At 37.3% G+C, this 23,517-nt stretch overlaps 1 protein-coding gene across 6 annotated transcripts in view; it reads left to right on the top strand.

Moving 5' to 3' along the window:
- The window catches only part of LOC138321972 (uncharacterized), a 44,035-nt gene that overhangs the window by 14,219 nt on the left and 6,299 nt on the right, over nt 1-23,517 (top strand). For 3 of the 6 annotated variants that reach the window (XM_069266026.1, XM_069266031.1, XM_069266027.1), the window contains 5 exons: nt 3,492-3,597; nt 6,754-6,777; nt 7,876-7,982; nt 9,400-9,465; nt 22,644-23,026. In XM_069266026.1, coding sequence (XP_069122127.1) covers nt 3,492-3,597; nt 6,754-6,777; nt 7,876-7,982; nt 9,400-9,465; nt 22,644-23,026 — 686 coding nt within the window. The remainder of the gene's footprint in view (nt 1-3,491; nt 3,598-6,753; nt 6,778-7,875; nt 7,983-9,399; nt 9,466-22,643; nt 23,027-23,517) is intronic. The other 3 variants (XM_069266029.1, XM_069266028.1, XM_069266030.1) reach the window with 3 other exon arrangements.

Raw genomic sequence — 23,517 nt, 5'->3', positions numbered from 1 at the left:
TATCATAGACGGAGGGATATCATAGAGGGGAGGGGTCTCATGGAGGGAGGGGTATCATATGGGGGTCTCATGGAGGAGGGGTATCATAGAGGGAGGTCATGGGAGGTATCATGGAGGAGGGGGTATCATATGGGGTCTCATGGAGGGAGGGGTATCATAGAGGGAGGGGTCTCATGGAGGAGGGGTATCATAGAGGGAGGGGTCTCATGGAGGAGGGTATCATAGAGGGAGAAGTCTCATAGAGGAGGGGTATCATATGGGGGTCTCATGGAGGGAGGGTATCATGGAGGGAAGGGTATCATATGGGGGTTTCATGGAGGAGGGGGTATCATGGATTGAGGGGTCTCATGGAGGAGAGGTATCATAGAGGGAGGGGACTCATGGAGGAGGGGTATCATAGAGGGAGAGGTTTCATAGAGGGAGGGGTATCATATGGGGGTCTCATGGAGGGAGGGGTATCATAGGGGAGGGGTATCATAGGGGAGGGGTATTATGGAGAGAGGGGTCTCATAGGGGGGGGGGTCTCATAGGGGAGGGGTATCATAGGGGAGGGGTATCATAGAGGGAGGGGTATCATGGAGGGAGGGGTCTCATGGAGGGAGGGGTATCATATGGGGGTCTCATGGAGGAGGGGTATCATAGAGGGAGGGGTCTCATGGAGGAGGGGTATCATATGGGGGTCTCATGGAGGGAGGGGTATCATGGAGGGAGGGGTATCATATGGGGGTCTCATGGAGGAGGGGTATCATGGAGGAAGGGGTCTCATGGAGGAGGGGGGGTATCATGGAGGAAGGGGGGTCTCATGGAGGAGGGTATCATAGAGGGAGGGGTATCATGGAGGAGGGGTATCATAGAGGGAGAGGTCTCATAGAGGAGGGGTATCATATGGGGGTCTCATGGAGGGAGGGGTATCATGGAGGGAGGGGTATCATAGGGGAGGGGTCTCATGGAGGGAGGGGTCTCATGTAGGAGGGGTATCATAGAGGGAGGGATATCATAGAGGGAGGGGTATCATGGAGGGAGGGGTATCATAGAGGGAGGGGTATCATAGAGGGAGGGGTATTATGGAGGGAGGGGTATCATAGGGGAGGGGACTCATAGGGGAGGGGTATCATATGGGGGTCTCATGGAGGGAAATGTATCATGGAGGGAGGGGTACCTTAGAGGAGGGGTATCATAGGGGAGGGGTATCATAGAGGGAGGGATATCATATGGGGGTCTCATGGAGGAGGGGTATCATGGAGGGAGGGGTCTCATGGAGGAGGGGTATCATAGAGGGTAGAGGTCTCATAGAGGAGGGGTATCATATGGGGGTCTCATGGAGGGAGGGGTATCATGGAGGGAGGGGTATCATAGGGGAGGGGTCTCATGGAGGGAGGGGTCTCATGTAGGAGGGGTATCATAGATGGAGGGGTATCATGGAGAAAGGGTATCATAGAGGGAGAGGTCCCATAGAGGAGGGGTATCATATGGGGGTCTCATGGAGGGAGGGGTATCATGGAGGGAAGGGTATCATAGGGGAGGGGTCTCATGGAGGGAGGGGTCTCATGTAGGAGGGGTATCATAGATGGAGGGGTATCATGGAGGAGGGGTATCATAGAGGGAGAGGTCTCATAGAGGAGGGGTATCATATGGGGGTCTCATGGAGGAGGGGTATCATGGAGGGAGGGTTATCATAGGGGAGGGGTCTCATGGAGGGAGGGGTCTCATGAGTAGGAGGGGTATCATAGATGGAGGGGTATCATGGAGGAGGGGTATCATAGAGGGAGAGGTCCCATAGAGGAGGGGTATCATATGGGGGTCTCATGGAGGGAGGGGTATCATGGAGGGAAGGGTATCATAGGGGGGGGGGGTCTCATGGAGGGAGGGGTCTCATGTAGGAGGGGTATCATAGATGGAGGGGTATCATGGAGGAGGGGTATCATAGAGGGAGAGGTCTCATAGAGGAGGGGTATCATATGGGGGTCTCATGGAGGGAGGGGTATCATGGAGGGAGGGTTATCATAGGGGAGGGGTCTCATGGAGGGAGGGGTCTCATGTAGGAGGGGTATCATAGATGGAGGGGTATCATGGAGGAGGGGTATCATAGACGGAGGGATATCATAGAGGGAGGGGTCTCATGGAGGAGGGGTATCATATATTGGGGTCTCATCGAAGAGGGGTATCATAGAGTGAGGGGTCTCATGGAAGAGGTATCATATGTGGAGGGGTCTCTTAGAGGGAGGGGTCTCATGGAGGAGGGGTATCATGGAGGAGGGGTATCATAGAGGAGGGGTATCATAGAGGGAGGGGTCTCATGGAGGAGGGGTATCATATTGGGGTCTCATCGAAGAGGGGTATCATAGAGTGAGGGGTCTCATGGAGGAGGGGTATCATATGGGGGTCTCATGGAGGGAGGGGTATCATGGAGGGAGGGGTATCATATGGGGGTCTCATGGAGGAGGGGTATCATAGAGGGAGGGGTCTCATGGAGGAAGGGTATCATATGTGGAGGGGTCTCATGGAGGAAGGAAATCAAAGACGGAGGGGTATCATGGGTGGAGGGGTCTCATGATGGAGGGGTATCATGGGGAGGGGTATCATAGGGGGAGGGGTCTCATGGAGGAAGGGTTTCATATGTGGAGGGGTCTCATGGAGGAAGGAAATCAAAGACGGAGGGGTCGCATGGAGCAGGGGTATCATGGGTGGAGGGGTCTCATGATGGAGGGGTATCATGGGGAGGGGTATCATAGGGGGAGGGGTATCATGGAGGAGGGGTATCATGGGGAAGGGGTATCATAGGGGAGGGGTATCATAGGGGAGGGGTATCATAGGGGAGGGGTATCATAGGGGAGGGGTATCATGGAGGAGGGGTATCATATGGGGAGGGGTCTCATGGAGGAAGGGTATTATATGTGGAGGGGTATCATGGAGGAGGGGTATCATGGGGAAGGGGTATCATAGGGGAGGGGTATCATGGGGAGGGGTATCATAGGGGGAGGGGTATCATGGAGGAGGGGTATCATGGAGGAGGGGTATCATATGGGGAGGGGTCTCATGGAGGAAGGGTATTATATGTGGAGGGGTCTCATGGAGGAAGGGAATCATAGACGGAGGGGTCGCATGAGGGAGGGGTCTCATGGGGAGGGGTATCATGGAGGAAGGGTATCATAGAGGGAGGGATATCATGGGGAAAGAGGTCTTATAGGGGGTATCATGGGTGAAGGGGTCTCGTGGAGGAGGGGTCTTATGGGAGAAGGGTATCATGGAGGAAGAGATCGTATACCGGGGGTGGAGGGTCTGATGGAAGAGGTGTCTGATGGGGGAGGAGAAGTCTCATGGGGGAGGGGTCTTATAGGAGGTTGGGCTCTTATAGAAGGAGAGACTCCTTTACTGGTAGGAGATTCAAATATGGAGGGTGGGGTTATTAGAGAGATGATGGGGAGGGGCTCTTATATAGAGACAGTCGTTACTGTATACAACTACCATAAACTAGACCATTTACTTTACAGATCATTAAGTCAAATGAATGCCTCAAGGAAGGTGCTTGTCAAGGACATGACAGAGGATATGATCCCACAACATTATGAGTATGAGCGCTACATGCAGGCTAGATCTGTAAGTTCATCACTCAGTAATGTCTTGTTTTCATATTAATGTTCATTCATCTTAAATCTTACTTGTGGGAGTGAGAAAAAAAAGGTGACAATTATGTACCATCTACAGTAGCCATTATCCTGATCAGTGTTTTATCATACATTTACTAAGTACAATAGTAGAAGAACAATTTATAGTTGTAACTACGTGATTTTATAAAATCATGGTAAAAATCTTGTAAGATGAAATATCCTACAAGTAAGCTTTAATTTAGACATGCCTAAATGTTGAATTACTAAGATGAAATATCCTACAACTAAGATTTAAGATAGACATATCTAATTGTTAGATAATTAAGATGAACCTTAAGATGCAGTTAGATATAAAGAAATATGTTTTGTGAGATAGTCAACTAATTAGATAAAGACCAGAAATAAAGGTCTTGTGGGATAAGCCAATTAAGTTTTGGGGGATTTCAAGATGCACATTTGCGATTGTGATATAATGATGCTAATTATTACAGTGTTGGTTATGTATATTTTGAGGAATATTAATTTGCAGTTTTTGAGATATTTAAATTGATATGAAAATGGTCACTGAATGTAGAATAACGTGTGTAGGAGATAATTACACACACAAATTTTGTAAATCTGGAAATAATTTTGTTTGATTGTTTGAAATTGCTGTTTCACTGACAATTGCTGGTATGTGTTTTATGCCTAATTAATTGATTGACTGATTAACAACAATGTTGGCCCTTAGTGAATGATAATGTTGGCCCATGGTGAATGTGAATGTTGGCCCATGGGAACAATAATGTTGGCCTTACTAAATGATAATGTTGGACAATGGTGAAAGTGAATGTTGGCCCATGGGAACAATAATGTTGGCCCTTAGTGAATGATGATATTGGCCCATTGTGAACGTGAATGTTGGCCCATGATGAATGTGAATGTTGGCACATGGGCACCGTGAATCATAATGTTGGCCAATGGTGAATGTTGGCCTATGTTGAATGTGAAAATTGCTCCTGGTGAATGTTGGCCTATGTTGAATGTGAAAATTGCTCCTGGTGAATGTTGGCCTATGTTGAATGTGAAAATTGCTCCTGATGAATGTTGGCCATGGTGAATGTTTACACTTATTGTTAATTCCAGGCAACAGAAAGGGTAATAAGCTCCACTTTTCTATCATCACTGTAACACTAAACCAGTAGATCACCTTTATACTGACCATCATAATAACTAGATTCTTATCCACATGACATACTTCCTTCCATTTAGCAACTAGACACCATCACTGCTTCAGATTTATAAATGGTGTACAAAACTTGAGCAAATTAATATTTCACTGTTTAGAAATAAAATTGATCTTTAATTTAAAAAAAAAAAAAATGCCCCTTGCATTTTAATTGAAATATGTGTCCGCTAATTTTTCATCTAGGTTTCTACCTCATCATTGTTTCTAACTTTAATAAGTTGACAGAAGAGCTTCTGGGAAGGGATATGTATAGTAAACATCATGTTAAAGTGAATAGTCGGGCAAAGAAAACTTGTCTAAATGTGTTCATTGGCCTTCCAAAAGTCCTTACATATCTAAACGGCGTTCAAGTTCTGCTTATGTTGTCCAGTTTTCACCAGTGAAATTATGGAAAAGCCCCATGTAAAGGATCCTTTAGCATAGTTCTAAAAATAAATTTGCCTTACTCTTTGGAAGTGAGGCTACAACACGGACATAGCCAGCCAGGAGGACATTTTAGGATTCCTATCAGATAAATTAATTCTTCGCATGCAGAGGGATTTTGACGGGAAATTTTATTTTTATCTATTTCATGATAAATTATACTGGATATATTAACACCATTTTACTGACTTTAGCCTTCCTTTGCCCGACTATTCACTTTAAATAGAAAATTGAAAGAAAAATCAGGAAAATATTCATATTAGATACAACAAGTTACAGTTTACATGGAGCTATAAGATAGAGATAGCAAATCTGTAAAATTACTGTGTAGATAAAATGTCAGCAATTTTGATAATATCTATTTAAAGGAAATAAACCTCTTGAATTACAGTGTTTTGGGTAAGCTGTAAGGAAGTAAGTTTATTTAAAAGATAAATGTTTGAGATAATGATTGATTCTGAATTAAATCAAAATAAAGAGTACTTATAGCGACCAGAATATCAGTTTAGGTGTATTATATGTACTGTGATCTGTAACTCGTGTAATATAGTGATTTTTTTTACAGCCAACACATTGGTCACTTAATAAATGGACTTCAAATTAGTAAATCACAAGATTTTATATTTTATTTTTTCTTTTGACAGATGATTTTTTATACCAACATCATCAGATGGTGTTCTATTCAAATTGCCTTTCGTCCGTTGTCCGTCCGTTCGTCCTTTCATCATTGACATTTCTTGTTACCACCATTTCTCAGAAAGTACTGAAGGAATCTTTATAAGTTAAATCCCCTAGGTCCCTAGTTTTGCATATTGCATTTTGGGACCGATCAGTTAACAAGATGGCCGACAGGCCACCATCTTGGATTTTGATAGTTGAAGTTTGTTACTGTAACAGTAAATGCTATTTCTCAGAAAATATTGAAATAATCTGTCTAAAATGTCATATAGGTTCCCTTTTGACCCTAGTTGTGCCTATTGCATTTAGGGACCAATTAGGGTCAATAAGATGGCTGACAGGCATCCATTTTGGATTTTGATAACTGAAATTTGTTACCACTATTTCTCAGAAGGTACTGATTAAGTAATCTGTCTCAAATTTCATATGTATATATATTATAGGCTCCACATGGGCCATATATTTTGCATATTGTATTTTGAAATCAATCCATCAACAAAATGGCTGCCAGGCCGCCATGTTTGATTTTGATAGTTGAAGTTTGTTATACCAGATTATTTGTCAGAATGTACTGAAGGGAACTTTCTCAAATTACATTTGTAGTTTATACAGTAGCTGAAGTGTGAAATGCAGAGAAAGGATCCCTCTTTACATTATCAGACAGATCATTCTTTGGTGGACGCCAAGATCCCTGACTAATGTTAAGGTTTTAGTTTGTATCTGTGGTAGCTGTAATGTATATTATCTTATTTTTACTAACAGTAGAAGATGATGATCATTTGTATGTTACATATTACTATACATGTGTGATTTCAGGCTGAGAGCTGGCCGGTATTGAAGGTAGACCTGTGTATATATATACCTATATACCTAACTCCCTGTATCCCTCCTCATATTATATAGTTTAATGCCTAATATGGAGACATGCTTTCAACTTACCTGGACATAGAATTCTGTAGTCAGTTCTAACTCTTTACACACAAAAAGAGAATTATTTCATTTCCTTTTAGTATTTAGTTAAATTGCACATTTTGCACAACCACCTTTCGTCTTGCAGTTAAACCTAAATTTAATTCAATGCATGTGTAGAAATGTTGCCCTACTTTGACATTTTTGGTTGGAATGTGTATCCCCCCAATCACTTTGTAATTATTAATCCATTTAGTTTACTCATTTATCTGTGTAAAACATCATTCCAATTACTTGATTTTGTATTAAAAGTTATGGAATACAATATGGAATACAACATAGATGGTGAGAATTTTTAATATTCCTTTTTAAATTTAAAGAAATAATTTTCTCACCTTAAGCTGATTGTTTTCTGTAGTTTGTTGTATGTTAATGCATCATGAAGCCATACTAGTTAGAATGTGTTGTAAATTCCATAGTTCACTGTTGATGGTTTGTGTGTATAGGCAGTGATAGCGTGGTGCTGGACACAAAGCCCTCGTATCATTTAATACACTTGTACAACTTAATTGATGTTTGATGTTGATTGTAATGACAACTAAACTTATACATGTATTTCATTGTCTAGGCGACGGTATCCTAAAGTATCGTCTGTCATGTTAATCAATCATCAACAGCATACTGTAGTCTTCTATCTTTATAAAATTAATTTGTATCTTTTTTATATAATTTTGTTGTATCGAGGTAACCATTACTCTCCCTGGCTTTTCATGTGCTTTTTATCCTAGCTTTGCTTGCATCATGAAATGTGTGGAAATTAAAAAAAAGTTTAAACACATGAAACATGTGTTAATTACTTCAAGTACAATTGTTCAGATTTCAAACATATTACCTTTGATATTAAAATGTTTAGTTCTCACTGACATAAATTGATCAGACAACTTTTCATCTAAAAATATAGAGAAACACCAGTAGGTCATATTGTCAATTAAACATTAAGTCTTTAGCCATTTGTATGGTTATTTACAGAAAAAGCGTGCTGTGACATCCCCAACATACAGCTATTATAATCGTCGTACTCCATACTCCAGCATTGGGAACTCTGCCCATGGCAGGACCGCTCTCGACACAGATGGGTAGGTACTGGTTACCAATGGTTACCAATGGCATCATCATATATACCTCATCAAATCAATTACAGATTTACTAAGAAAATGTAAAAGCCTTTGTCAGTGTAATTGGTGCTTATAATTATAAATGTACCTTGTGTTTTAATGTGCCTGTTAGTGTTATAAAATGGTTAAGGGAAATTGCAATTTACTCACAGAGCTTATTATGGTTAAGGGTTGTCTCCCTTCAACTGTTCCTATTGAAATAGTACAAATCTGCTTAAATGCAAAGAAATGCCTACATACTTACGCTGTTATTAGGTTATCTGACCCGAAGGGTCAGGATGACTTATACTCATCATGTTCCGTCTGTCGTCGTGCTCCTTGCACTGTCAGCCGTCCGCCATGTGTAAACTTTTCATTCAAACGACTTCTTCTCAATAACCAAAAGGCCTAGGGTACTGACATTTGGCCTGTAGCATGCTGGGATGAAGGGCTACCAAATATGTTCAATAAATGACCTTGACCTTCATTCAAGGTCACAGGGGTCAAATAGGCTAAAAATCTTTTAACGATTTCTTGTGAATAACTTAGGCCTTAATTTATAAGAGACCTCAAATTTGACTTGTGGAATGATGAAATAAAGGGCTGCCAAGTTTGTTCAAATAAGTAACCTTGACCGACATTCAAGGTCACAGGGGTCAAATAGGGGCTAAAATATATAAACGATTTCTTGTGAATAACTACTGTATTTGTGATTAACTGTCTGGATCTAATTCACGGGGGTTTATTTTTGTGAATTTTCTTTGTAGCATTTGACAGCATCATTCATATGATAGACCAGGATATGTTAAACCATGAATTTGATCAATTTCGCGAAGTATTAAATTTCGCGAATTTGGGTGGTTTCCACAAAATTAGCGAATTAAAACACTCGCGAATATTAGCAACTATACAGTAAGAGGCCTAGACTAATGATATTAAGTCTGTAGAATGCTGAAATGAAGGGCTAGCAAATTTGTTAAAATGGATTACCTTGACCTTCATTTAAGGTGACAGGAGTTATATTGTCCAAAATCTTGAATCGATTTCTTGTCAATAACGTATAGATTTAGAGTACTGATTTTGGGCCTGTAGCATTCTAGGATGAAGGGCTACCAAGTTTGTTAAAATGAATGACCTTGACCTTCTTTTAAGGCCAATGTAATAAAATATCAGAAATTTACAGCTTCAACCATGGAGTTCCTTGTATTTTTCTTAATTGTTAGACATTACTGTATGCTGTGGCTATGTTGTTTTGTGCCAAGAGTCAGATGACCATTAAGGCCCATGGGCCTCTCGTATTTTCTAAAAACTAATTACGGCAGCATTAGATGATATGTTCATCCGTTGGTGAAGGGATTGTTGTTGTTTATGTATGTTGTGTGGTTTTGTTGCTGTGTAGAATTGACGATTTGCTTGATCTGCCTCGTGATATCCTGGTCAAGGTGTTGGATCACGCCAAACAGAGGTGAGTTTGTGAGACTATTAACTCAAAGGTTTAACACTAATCACCAAACCAAGCTTCAATGATCGAGCTGTTATCAATTCCGTCTTTGCATATTACAGAGTTAGCTCCCTTGCAGGTAGGTATCAATTGTTACGTCATTATCTTTTTAGCGCAATTCACGTCGTTTTCTCCGAAAAGTATGATGTTAAGCTCACAAACACATGACGTCACAATCAAAACCTACCCACAAGGGCAGATAACTCTGTGATATACAAATACAGAATACAAGCTGCTTAATAACTTCATTGATAGCTTCATTGTGGAAGATAGTACGTAACCATTGGAGTACAATTGTTTACTATGTGACTTTTGGAATACATTGTTGACTATGTGACCATTGGTATACATTGTTGACTATGTGACCATTCAACAGGAATACATTGTTTACTATGTGACTTTTGGAATACATTGTTGACTATGTGACCATTGGTATACATTGTTGACTATGTGACCATTGGTTTACATTGTTGACTATGTGACCATTGGTATACATTGTTGACTATGTGACCATTGGTATACATTGTTGAGTATGTGACCATTGGTATACATTGTTGACTATGTGACCATTGGTATGCATTGTTGACTACGTGACCATTCAACAGGAATACATTGTTGACTATGTGACCATTGGAGTACATTGTTGACTATGTGACCATTGGTATACATTGTTGACTTTGTGACCATTAGAGTACATTGTTGACTATATGACCATTGGTATACGTTGTTGACTATGTCACCATTGGAGTACATTGTTGACTATGTGACCATTGGAATACATTGTTGACTATGTGATTATTGGAGTACATTGTTGACTATGTGACCATTCAACAGGAATACATTGTTGACTATGTGACCATTGGTATACATTGTTGACTATGTGACCATTGGAGTACATTGTTGACTATGTGACCATTGGTATACATTGTTGACTATGTGACCATTGGTATACATTGTTGACTATGTGACCATTCAGCAGGAATACATTGTTTACTATGTGACTTTTGGAATACGTTGTTGACTATGTGACCATTAGTATACATTGTTGACTATGTGACCATTGGGGTACATTGTTGACTATATGACCATTGGAGTACATTGTTGACTATGTGACCATTGGTATACATTGTTGACTATGTGACTTTTGGTATACATTGTTGACTATGTGACCATTCAACAGGAATACATTGTTGACTATGTGACCATTGGTATACATTGTTGACTATGTGACCATTGGTATACATTGTTGACTATGTGACCAATGGTATACATTGTTGACTATGTGACCATTCAACAGGAATACATTGTTGACTATGTGACCATTGGTATACATTGTTTACTATGTGACTTTTGGAATACATTGTTGACTATGTGACCATTGGTATACATTGTTGACTATGTGACCATTCAACAGGAATACATTGTTGACTATGTGACCATTGATATACATTGTTGACTATGTGACCATTGGAGTACATTGTTGACTATGTGACCATTGGTATACATTGTTTACTATGTCACCATTCGAGTACATTGTTGAGTATGTGACCATTGGTATACTTTGTTGAGTATGTGACCATTGGTATACATTGTTGACTATGTGACCATTGGAATACATTGTTGACTATGTGACCATTAGAGTACATTGTTGACTATGTGACCATTTGTATACTCTGTTGACTATGTGACCATTAGAGTACATTGTTGACTATGTGATCATTGGTATACATTGTTGACTATGTGACCATTGGAGTACATTGTTGACTATGTGACCATTCAACAGGAATACATTGTTGACTATGTGACCATTGGAGTACATTGTTGACTATGTGACCATTCAACTGGAATACATTGTTGACTATGTGACCATTGGAATACATTGTTGACTTTGTGACCATTAGAGTACACTATTGACTATGTGACCATTGGAGTACATTATTGACTATGTCACCATTGGAGTACATTGTTGACTATGTGACCATTGGAATACATTGTTGACTATGTGACCATTAGAGTACATTGTTGACTATGTGACCATTGGAGTACATTGTTGACTATGTGACCATTGGAGTACATTGTTGACTATGTCACCATTGGAATACATTGGTGACTATGTGACTATTGGAGTACATTGTTGACTATGTGACCATTGGTATACACTGTTGACTATGTGACCATTAGAGTACATTGTTGACTATGTGACCATTGGAGTACATTGTTGACTATGTCACCATTGGAGTACATTGTTGACTATGTCACCATTGGAATACATTGGTGACTATGTGACTATTGGAGTACATTGTTGACTATGTGACCATTGGTATACACTGTTGACTATGTGACCATTAGAGTACATTGTTGACTATGTGACCATTAGAGTACATTGTTGACTATGTCACCATTAGAGTACATTGTTGACTATGTCACCTTTGGAGTACATTGTTGACTATGTGACCATTGGAGTACATTTATGACTATGTCACCATTCAACAGGAATACATTGTTGATTATGTGACCATTGGAGTACATTGTTGACTATGTGACCATTGGTATACACTGTTGACTATGTGACCATTAGAGTACATTGTTGACTATGTGACCATTGGTATACATTGTTGACTATGTGACCATTGGAGTACATTGTTGACTATGTGACCATTCAACAGGAATACATTATTGACTATGTGACCATTGGAGTACATTGTTGACTATGTGACCATTGGAGTACATTGTTGACTATGTCATAATTGGAATACATTGTTGACTATGTGACCATTGGTATACATTGTTGACTATGTGACCATTGGTATACATTGTTGACTATGTGACCATTGCAGTACATTGTTGACTATGTGACCATTGGAATACATTGGTATACATTGTTGACTATGTGACCATTGGAATACATTGTTGACTATGTGACCATTAGAGTACACTGTTGACAATGTGACCATTGGAGTACATTGTTGACTATATCATCATTTGAGTTCATTGTTGACTATGTGACCATTGGAATACATTGTTGACTATGTGACCATTGGAATACATTGGAATACATTGTTGACTATGTGACCATTGGAGTACATTGTTGACTATGTGACCATTGGAATACATTGTTGACTATGTGACCATTGGTATACATTGTTGACTATGTGACCATTGGAGTACATTGTTGACTATGTGACCATTCAACAGGAATACATTGTTGACTATGTGACTATTGGTATACATTGTTGACTATGTGACCATTGGAATACATTGTTGACTATGTGACCATTCAACAGGAATACATTGTTGACTATGTGACTATTAGTATACATTGTTGACTATGTGACCATTGGAGTACATTGTTGAGTATGTGACCATTGGTATACATTGTTGACTATGTGACCATTGGTATACATTGTTGACTATGTGACTATTGGTATACATTGTTGACTATGTGACCATTGGAGTACATTGTTGACTATGTGACCATTGGTATACATTGTTGACTATGTGACCATTGGTATACATTGTTGACAATGTGACCATTGGAATACATTGTTGACTGTGTGACCATTGATATACATTGTTGACTATGTGACCATTGGAGTACATTGTTGACTATGTGACCATTGGTATACATTGTTGACTATGTCACCATTGGAGTACATTGTTGACTATGTGACCATTGGAGTACATTGTTGAGTATGTGACCATTGGTATACATTGTTGACTATGTGACCATTGGTATACATTGTTGACTATGTGACCATTGGTATACATTGCTGACTATGTGACCATTGGTATACATTGTTGACAATGTGACCATTGGTATACATTGTTGACTATGTGACCATTGGTATACATTGTTGACTATGTGACCATTGGAATACATTGTTGACTATGTGACCATTGGTATACATTGTTGACTATGTGACCATTGGTATACATTGTTGACTATGTGACCATTGGAGTACATTGTTGACTATGTGACCATTGGAATACATTGGTATACATTGTTGACTATGTGACCATTGGAATACATTGTTGACTATGTGACCATTGAGTACATGTTGACATGTGACCATTGGAGTACATTGTTGACTATGTCACCATTGGAGTCATTGTTGACTATGTGACCATTGGAATACATTGTTGACTATGTGACCATTGGAGTACATTGTTGACTATGTCACCATTGGAGTACATTGTTGACTATGTGACCATTGGAGTACATTGTTGACTATGTGACCATTGGAGTACATTGTTGACTATGTGACCATTGGAGTACATTGTTGACTATGTGACCATTGGAGTACATTGTTGAGTATGTGACCATTGGTATACATTGTTGACTATGTGACCATTGGTATACATTGTTGACTATGTGACCATTGGTATACATTGTTGACTATGTGACCATTGGTATACATTGTTGACTATGTGACCATTGGTATACATTGTTGACTATGTGACCATTGGAGTACATTGTTGATATGTGACCATTGGTATACATTGTTGACTATGTGACCATTGGTATACATTGTTGACTATGTGACCATTGGTATACATTGTTGACTATGTGACCATTGGTATACATTGTTGACTATGTGACCATTGGTATACATTGTTGACTATGTGACCATTAGTTTACATTGTTGACTGTGTGACCATTGATATACATTGTTGACTATGTGACCATTGGAGTACATTGTTGACTATGTGACCATTGGTATACATTGTTTACTATGTCACCATTCGAGTACATTGTTGAGTATGTGACCATTGGTATACTTTGTTGAGTATGTGACCATTGGTATACATTGTTGACTATGTGACCATTGGTATACATTGCTGACTATGTGACCATTGGTATACATTGTTGACAATGTGACCATTGGTATACATTGTTGACTATGTGACCATTGGTATACATTGTTGACTATGTGACCATTGGTATACATTGTTGACTATGTGACCATTGGATACATTGGAATACATTGTTGACTATGTGACCATTGGTATACATTGTTGACTATGTCACCATTGGTAATAACATTGTTGACTATGTGACCATTGGATACATTGTTGACTATGTGACCATTGGTATACATTGTTGACTATGTGACCATTGGAGTACATTGTTGACTATGTGACCATTGGTATACATTGTTGACTATGTCACCATTGGAGTACATTGTTGACTATGTGACCATTGGAGTGTTGACTATGTGGAGTACATTGTTGACTATGTGACCATTGAGTACATTGTTGATATGTGACCATTGGAATACATTGTTGACTATGTGACCATTGGAGTACATTGTTGAGTATGTGACCATTGGTATACATTGTTGACTATGTGACCATTGGTATACATTGTTGACTATGTGACCATTGGTATACATTGTTGACTATGTGACCATTGGTATACATTGTTGACTATGTGACCATTGGTATACATTGTTGACTATGTGACCATTGGTATACATTGTTGACTGTATGACCATTGGTATACATTGTTGACTATGTGACCATTGGTATACATTGTTGACTATGTGACCATTGGTATACATTGTTGACTGTATGACCATTGGTATACATTGTTGACTATGTGACCATTGGTATACATTGTTGACTATGTGACCATTCCTTGTTAACATTGAGTTAGTGATTGTAATACAACTGTTGACTAGGTAACCATTCCTTATTCTATGTTAACATTGAGTTAGTGATTGTACAATTGTTGACTAGGTAACCATTCCTTGGTAACATTGAGTTAGTGATTGTAATACAACTGTTGACTAGGTAACCATTCCTTGGTAACATTGAGTTAGTGATTGTAATACAACTGTTGACTAGGTAACCATTCCTTGGTAACATTGAGTTAGTGATTGTAATACAACTGTTGACTAGGTAACCATTCCTTGGTAACATTGAGTTAGTGATTGTAATACAACTGTTGACTAGGTAACCATTCCTTGGTAACATTGAGTTAGTGATTGTAATACAACTGTTGACTAGGTAACCATTCCTTGGTAACATTGAGTTAGTGATTGTAATACAACTGTTGACTAGGTAACCATTCCTTGGTAACATTGAGTTAGTGATTGTAATACAACTGTTGACTAGGTAACCATTCCTTGGTAACATTGAGTTAGTGATTGTAATACAACTGTTGACTAGGTAACCAGTCCTTGGTAACATTGAGTTAGTGATTGTAATACAAGTGTTGACTAGGTAACCATTCCTTGGTTACAATGAGTTAGTGATTGTAATACAACTGTTGACTAGGTAACCATTCCTTGGTAACATTGAGTTAGTGATTGTGATACAACTGTTGACTAGCTAACCATTCCTTGGTAACAATGCATTAGTAACCATTGGAATACATTGGCAATAGTAACGATTTGAAATATATAAATTCCTTTTATTCCTATGAAATACTTGAATAAGCGCTGAACCGTTTGACCTTTCCTAGCTTCAGTAAGAGACTTGACTGCTATGCCCCAGTGGTAACATAAGCTACATATACCTGTCATGTCACTTCTATACAGCTGCTCAGTAAGAAATGTGAACATATGCTTGTGTCTGTGTGAAAAGGTTGAATCATTCCTTGGAGGCAAGCATTAAAATGATCAGTGTTATTTCCTGACGTTTCTTCGCTCAGCTGTATTTCAGTCTGCTAGGTTATCAAGTTTTATGTTAGCCATTGAACACAGAAACACCTGGTCTCATTGTACAGAATTTAAATTTAATAGCAAGTCTAAATGTTCTTATCATAAAGCTCTGAATCATGTGCCAAAGTTACAGTACACTTTTGCTATAATGCTACTGATAACTCTGCTTTAGGACACTGTTTAATTTGAATCAATCTTTGTGTCAACTGTAACCCCTAGAATTATTTTTTGTGTAAATTGTAACCCCTGGAATTATTTTTTGTGTAAATTGTAACCCCTGGAATTATTTTTTGTATCAACTGTAACCCCTAGAATTATTTTTTGTGTCAACCGTAACCCCTAGAATTATTTTTGTGTCAACTGTAACCCCTAGAATTATTTTTTGTATCAACTGTAACCCCTGAAATTATTTTTTGTATCAACCGTAACCCCTAGAATTATTTTTTGTGTAAATTGTAACCCCTAGAATTATTTTTTATGTAAATTGTAACCCTTAGAATTATTTTTTTTTGTGAATTGTAACCCCTAGAATTATTTTTTTTGTCAACTGTCACCCCTAGAATTACTTTTTGTGTCAACTGTAACCCTTAGAATTATTTTTTGTGTAAATTGTAACCCCTAGAATTATTTTTTGTGTCAACTGTTACCCCTAGAATTATTTTTTGTGTAAATTGTAACCTCTAGAATTATATTTTATGTAAATTGTAACCCCTAGAATTATTTTTTGTGTGAATTGTAACCCCTGGAATTATTTTTTGTGTGAATTGTAACCCCTAGAATTATTTTTTGTGTAAATTGTAACCCCTAGAATTATTTTTTGTGTAAATTGTAACCCCTAGAATTATTTTTTGTGTCAACTGTAACCCCTAGAATTATTTTTTGTGTAAATTGTAACCCCTGGAATTATTTTTTGTGTAAATTGTAACCACTAGAATTATTTTTTGTGTCAACTGTAACCCCTAGAATTATTTTTTGTGTAAATTGTAACCCCTAGAATTATTTTTGTGTCAACTGTAACCCCTAGAATTATTTATTGTGTAAATTGTAACCCCTGGAATTATTTTTTGTGTCAACTGTAACCCCTAGAATTATTTTTTTTGTAAATTGTAACCCCTAGAATTATTTTTTGTGTAAATTGTAACCCCTAGAATTATTTTTTGTGTCAACTGTAACCCCTGGAATTATTTTTTGTGTAAATTGTAACCCCTAGAATTATTTTTTGTGTGAATTGTAACCCCTAGAATTATTTTTTTTTGTGAATTGTAACCCCTAGAATTATTTTTTGTGTCAACTGTAACCCCTAGAATTATTTTTTGTGTGAATTGTAACCCCTGTACTGAATTATTTTTTGTGTAAATTGTAACCCTAGAATTATTTTTTGTGTCAACTGTAACCCCTAGAATTATTTTTTGTATCAACTGTAACCCCTAGAATTATTTTTTGTGTCAACTGTAACCCCTAGAATTATTTTTTGTGTAAATTGTAACCTCTAGAATTATTTTTTGATGTAAATTGTAACCCCTAGAATTATTTTTTGTGTGAATTGTAACCCCTGGAATTATTTTTTGTGTGAATTGTAACCCCTAGAATTATTTTTTGTGTAAATTGTAACCCCTAGAATTATTTTTTGTGTAAATTGTAACCCCTAGAATTATTTTTTGTGTCAACTGTAACCCCTAGAATTATTTTTTGTGTAAATTGTAACCCCTGGAATTATTTTTTGTGTAAATTGTAACCACTAGAATTATTTTTTGTGTCAACTGTAACCCCTAGAATTATTTTTTGTGTAAATTGTAACCCCTAGAATTATTTTTGTGTCAACTGTAACCCCTAGAATTATTTTTTGTGTAAATTGTAACCCCTGGAATTATTTTTTGTGTCAACTGTAACCCCTAGAATTATTTTTTGTGTAAATTGTAACCCCTAGAATTATTTTTTGTGTAAATTGTAACCCCTAGAATTATTTTTTGTGTCAACTGTAACCCCTGGAATTATTTTTTGTGTGAATTGTAACCCCTAGATTATTTTTTGTGTGAATTGTAACCCCTAGAATTATTTTTTTTTGTGAATTGTAACCCCTAGAATTATTTTTTGTGTCAACTGTAACCCCTAGAATTATTTTTTGTGTGAATTGTAACCCCTGGAATTATTTTTTGTGTAAATTGTAACCCATAGAATTATTTTTTGTGTCAACTGTAACCTCTAGAATTATTTTTTTTGTGAATTGTAACCCCTAGAATTATTTTTTGTGTGAATTGTAACCCCTAGAATTATTTGTTTGTGAATTTTAACCCCTAGAATTATTTTTTGTGTGAATTGTAACCCCTGGAATTATTTTTTGTGTAAATTGTAACCCCTAGAATTATTTTTTGTGTCAACTGTAACCCCTAGAATTATTTTTTGTGTCAACTGTAACCCCTAGAATTATTTTTTGTGTAAATTGTAACCACTAGAATTATTTTTTGTGTAAATTGTAACCCCTAGAATTATTTTTTGTGTAAATTGTAACCCCTAGAATTATTTTTTGTGTCAACTGTAACCCCTAGAATTATTTTTTGTGTCAACTGTAACCCCTGGAATTATTTTTTGTGTAAATTGTAACCCCTAGAATTATTTTTTGTGTCAACTGTACCCCTTAGAATTATTTTTTGTGTAAATTGTAACCACTAGAATTATTTTTTGTGTCAACTGTACCCCCTAGAATTATTTTTTTGTGTAAATTGTAACCCCTAGAATTATTTTTTGTGTCAACTGTAACCCCTAGAATTTTTTTTGTGTGACTTGTAACCCCTGGAATTATTTTTTGTGTAAATTGTAACCCCTAGAATTATTTTTTGTGTCAACTGTAACTCCTAGAATTATTTTTTTTTGTGAATTGTAACCCCTAGAATTATTTTTTGTGTGAATTGTAACCCCTAGAATTATTTTTTGTGTAAATTTTAACCCCTAGAATTTGTTGTTTTTTTTAACTGTAACCCCTAACATGACGTTTCCCAAATTGGAACGCTACCCAGAATGAAACACTTTTAAAATTCGTGATACAGAATTTTCAGTTTACAATCTATACAACCAATAACTGTCTTTAACAAAAATTAAGGTGCAGAATAGTAACTGTGACAATTTTTAGATGTCATTTTCTTTCCAGTTGCTTATTCATCTGTATTTAAAAACGAAAATAATGAAATTGTGAAAAAATCTGCGAAACAACATTGTGCGACAACTCTAAAAATACCATATATTTTAAAACAAGAAAAACAAATGCACAATGGGATATATTTGACAGATTTGTGACTTAAATAAACTAATAAATGTTTGAACTTTCCTTAAATGAATTCAAACATTTCTTATGATGTTGATACATTTTTTAATCAAACTATATTTACTATATGTTCCATTCTGGGTACTCGAACCTGCTGAAACACGGGGCTAGACCGGACATGCTTCAATTCTCTATTTCAAAATATATGCACTGCTGACAAGTAAACAAATCATGAAATTAAAACTGAAGGCATCTTTTTGTGGAAAGTTGAGAGAAAAATCTGGATTCATGGATACGTATGTTAAAAGTTTTTCACATTTATCTTCAAAAGGTGTTCCAATTTGGGTAGCGTCACGTTAGAATTATTTTTTGTGTAAATTGTAACCCCTAGAATTATTTTTATGTAAACTGTAACCCCTAGAATTATTTTTTGTAAACTGTAACCCCTAAAATCATTATGTCCTCCAAAAGAAGTGAGGGACATATTGTTTTTACTCCTCAACTTTCTTCCGCCGGAATGGTTTCCGACACTTTTCTCAGAAACTACTCGGCCGATGATCATGAAACTTGGTAGACATACTCCATAGGGTGTGGGATGGTGCATAAAGGCTTTTTCTCCGGGACCGGAAGTCCAAGATGGCCGCCAGGGCCCACTTCCTGTTTTCAGGTTTCGGTCTCTAATCTCAATGAAAATTGGTCTATAGGGGTTATAAGGGATGGCAAACAACATGCAAACATTTTTGTAAAGATTTTGGTATTCCAAGATGGCTGCTTGGCCAACTTCCTGTTTTTATATTTCGGTATAACTTAAGTAAATATAAACTGAGCTTAATGAAACTTTGTGTGTAGTCTAACATTGGAACGATCTCGGACGAATTCGAAAATCAGTATAATTCAACGTTAATTTACGGAGTTATTGCCCTTTGCACTAATAATTAATATTGGACCTTGTGAACGCGAAAACTTTAGTAAATATAAACCAAGCTTAATGAAACTTTGTATGTAGACTAACATTGGAAAGATCTCGGAGGATTTTGAAAATCAGCTTGATTCGACAGTAATTTATGGAGTTATTGCCCTTTGCACTGAAAATATTGTTCTTTGAGGACACACATAGCTGTCACAGGTGCTGGAACCTGGTGATGATTTGACACCATCATAGTGCTCAGGAGACTGTACTGTACTGAGCACTAACCTATAACATAGGGGTCGCAAGGGTCCAAGGTCCCCACATGCTGTACTATGTGCATGTAGCCAGCAGCTGTCAGAGGACCAAGGTGACCTTTGGCTAGCAAAAGGGACCCAAAGGGCAGACCCCTAGTCTGGCATACCATGCATGGGTGCACAAAACCAACAAAAAGGATGAAAAGTGACCACAGTCAATCCATACATATATTGTAAGACAGGCTGACCTAATTAAGTTTCCACATCCCATTTGATTAATGATTTATACCTACTACATTATCATTGATAAATGGTTTTCTTGGTCTAACCTCTACAATACCCCCAAATGAGTAAATGTATTGTAAATGTATTGTAAATGAGTAAATGTATTGTAAATGAGTAAATGTATTGTAAATGAGTAAATGTATTGTTAATGAGTAAATGTATTGTAAATGAGTAAATGTATTGTAAATGTATTGTAAATGAGTAAATGTATTGTAAATGTATTGTAAATGAGTAAATGTATTGTAAATGTATTGTAAATGAGTAAATGTATTGTAAATGTATTGTAAATGAGTAAATGTATTGTAAATGTATTGTAAATGAGTAAATGTATTGTAAATGAGTAAATGTATTGTAAATGTATTGTAAATGAGTAAATGTATTGTAAATGAGTAAATGTATTGTAAATGAGTAAATGTATTGTAAATGTATTGTAAATGAGTAAATGTATTGTAAATGTATTGTAAATGCTAGTATTATGCAGATGTATATTGCACCATAACAGAGTTGCTATGCAATCACAACTCGTTTCCAAGTGAATTTAGAAAGATGTTGGTGTCAGTTTAAATTATGAAAGACAATAAGAATGCAGATGATAATCTGGGTCCTGTGAATCACGTCTATACATACATATGTATAACAATAGATAACAATATAATCCTGATATATAATCATTGCTTCAGTGAGTTTTCTATATAAAGTAATGCAATTTAATATTGATGTGAAGCGGGATATATGACTTTGATTGAGTTTCTATATTGTTTACATCTTTTCATTAAGCACTACGAAGCCACCCTGTGGAATTCTCTCGTTTCTACCACAGTAAAGTCAATCGTCATAGTGATCACCCACAGATATGCCCTGGATGATATTTGGAATTCATCCATTTTCTCTAAAATGTGGATAAAGTTGTCATTTAATACAAAGTAACGAAATGCAGGTTTTCCCAGCTGGGATTACTGCAGCTTATGGTGTAAGATGTCTCCCTGTGTAGTATGCTTGGTTCTAAGTGATGGTGTGGATGGTATGTGTCACACAACTAAAGCACTGCAAGATGAGGAGCGATTGTCAAATGTATCAAGCTTTGATGTGACAACAATGATAATAAAAAGCTTTCAGATGAAGGTGATTTATTATATGCAGTTATAATTGTAATTTCAACTGCTGGGGACTTGGTTAATAGTTCGAGGAATACAGGGTTTTCAGGGGTTGGTCATCGACAGTCAAAAACTCTGTTGTCAAATTATAACAAACCATTATATGTCAATGACATTTCAATTTTTTGTTTTATGCATTTCAGGTTTTTTAGTCATCTGAGATGATGAGTAAAGTGACCTATTCTAATCGCCTGTTGTCCGTTGTCGTCCGTCGTCTGTCTTGCGACGATAAACAATTTACATTATCGAAAATCGTGAATTATATGGTTCCAGCCCCCCAGGGGTCTTGAGGGGCATGGCCAAAAGTGGTCAAAGCAGTTACACTCCTGACCCATTTGAGTCCTAATGACCTTATATATGTGGTCCTGGTCATACTTATAACAGTTAACTATGACCGACATGTATAACCTATATTTAATTGCTCTCTTTTCTGATTTTAATCACAAGCCACATTTCCATAATTAACTGTCATAATTAACTTCAGCATGCAAAGCATCTGAAGAGCTCGACTTTAATGGAGTGCCAATTTAAAAGGTCTCATATATAATACAATTTTATACTATTTTATATAATTTTACTAACTTCATGCCCTATATATACTTTATATAATTTTAGTGACTTCATGTCCCGAGATCGTCTCCACGAGGTTATAGAGAGATTCTTGCCCCCATATGACAGAGTAACTACCAACATGTCTACGGCCAGTTCTGACCTGTTGCAGCAGAAAAAGATGAATTTACACATCTCTAAGGCACGTCATCTTCGCCAAGCTCATCTCATGGAGACAAAACCAGTGTTCTATCTGGACGATGATGAGGAGAATATCCAGGAGGAGGAGGAGGAGGAGGAGGAGGAAGGACAGGTGACTGGGCGTGTCACGGACACACAACGCACCAATGACAGGCGCTTCGACAGTGACTATGGTTCCTTCAGAGACTTCTATTTTGGAGGCATGAAAGATTTTCCAAGATTCCGTAAACCTCTACCAGCCATTGGAGGTAAGAAATCCAATTAAGTCTGAACTATACTTCATATCATTTCACAGCAAGTTCTCAGCATTGGTGTGGAAATCTAATATGTTATGATAGGGAGGTAAGAAATCCGATATAGTCTGAACTATACTTAAAATCATTTTACAGCATTAGTTCTCTGCATTAGTGTGGAAATTTAATATGTTAATGATAGGGAGGTAAGAAATCCGATATAGTCTGAACTATACTTCAAATCAAGCAAGCAGTTCTCAGCATTGGTGTGGAAATTTGATGTGTTAATGATAGGGAGGTAAGAAATCCGATATAGTCTGAACTATACTTCAAATCAAGCAAGCAGTTCTCAGCATTGGTGTGGAAATTTGATGTGTTAATGATAGGGAGGTAAGAAATCCGATATAGTCTGAACTATACTTCAAATCAAGCAAGCAGTTCTCAGCATTGGTGTGGAAATTTGATGTGTTAATGATAGGGAGGTAAAAAATCTGATATAGTCTGAA

Source organism: Argopecten irradians, chromosome 4 (genome assembly GCF_041381155.1).
Source record: "Argopecten irradians isolate NY chromosome 4, Ai_NY, whole genome shotgun sequence".
Lineage (NCBI taxonomy): Eukaryota > Metazoa > Mollusca > Bivalvia > Pectinida > Pectinidae > Argopecten > Argopecten irradians.
This window is presented reverse-complemented; position numbering and strand designations above follow the sequence as displayed.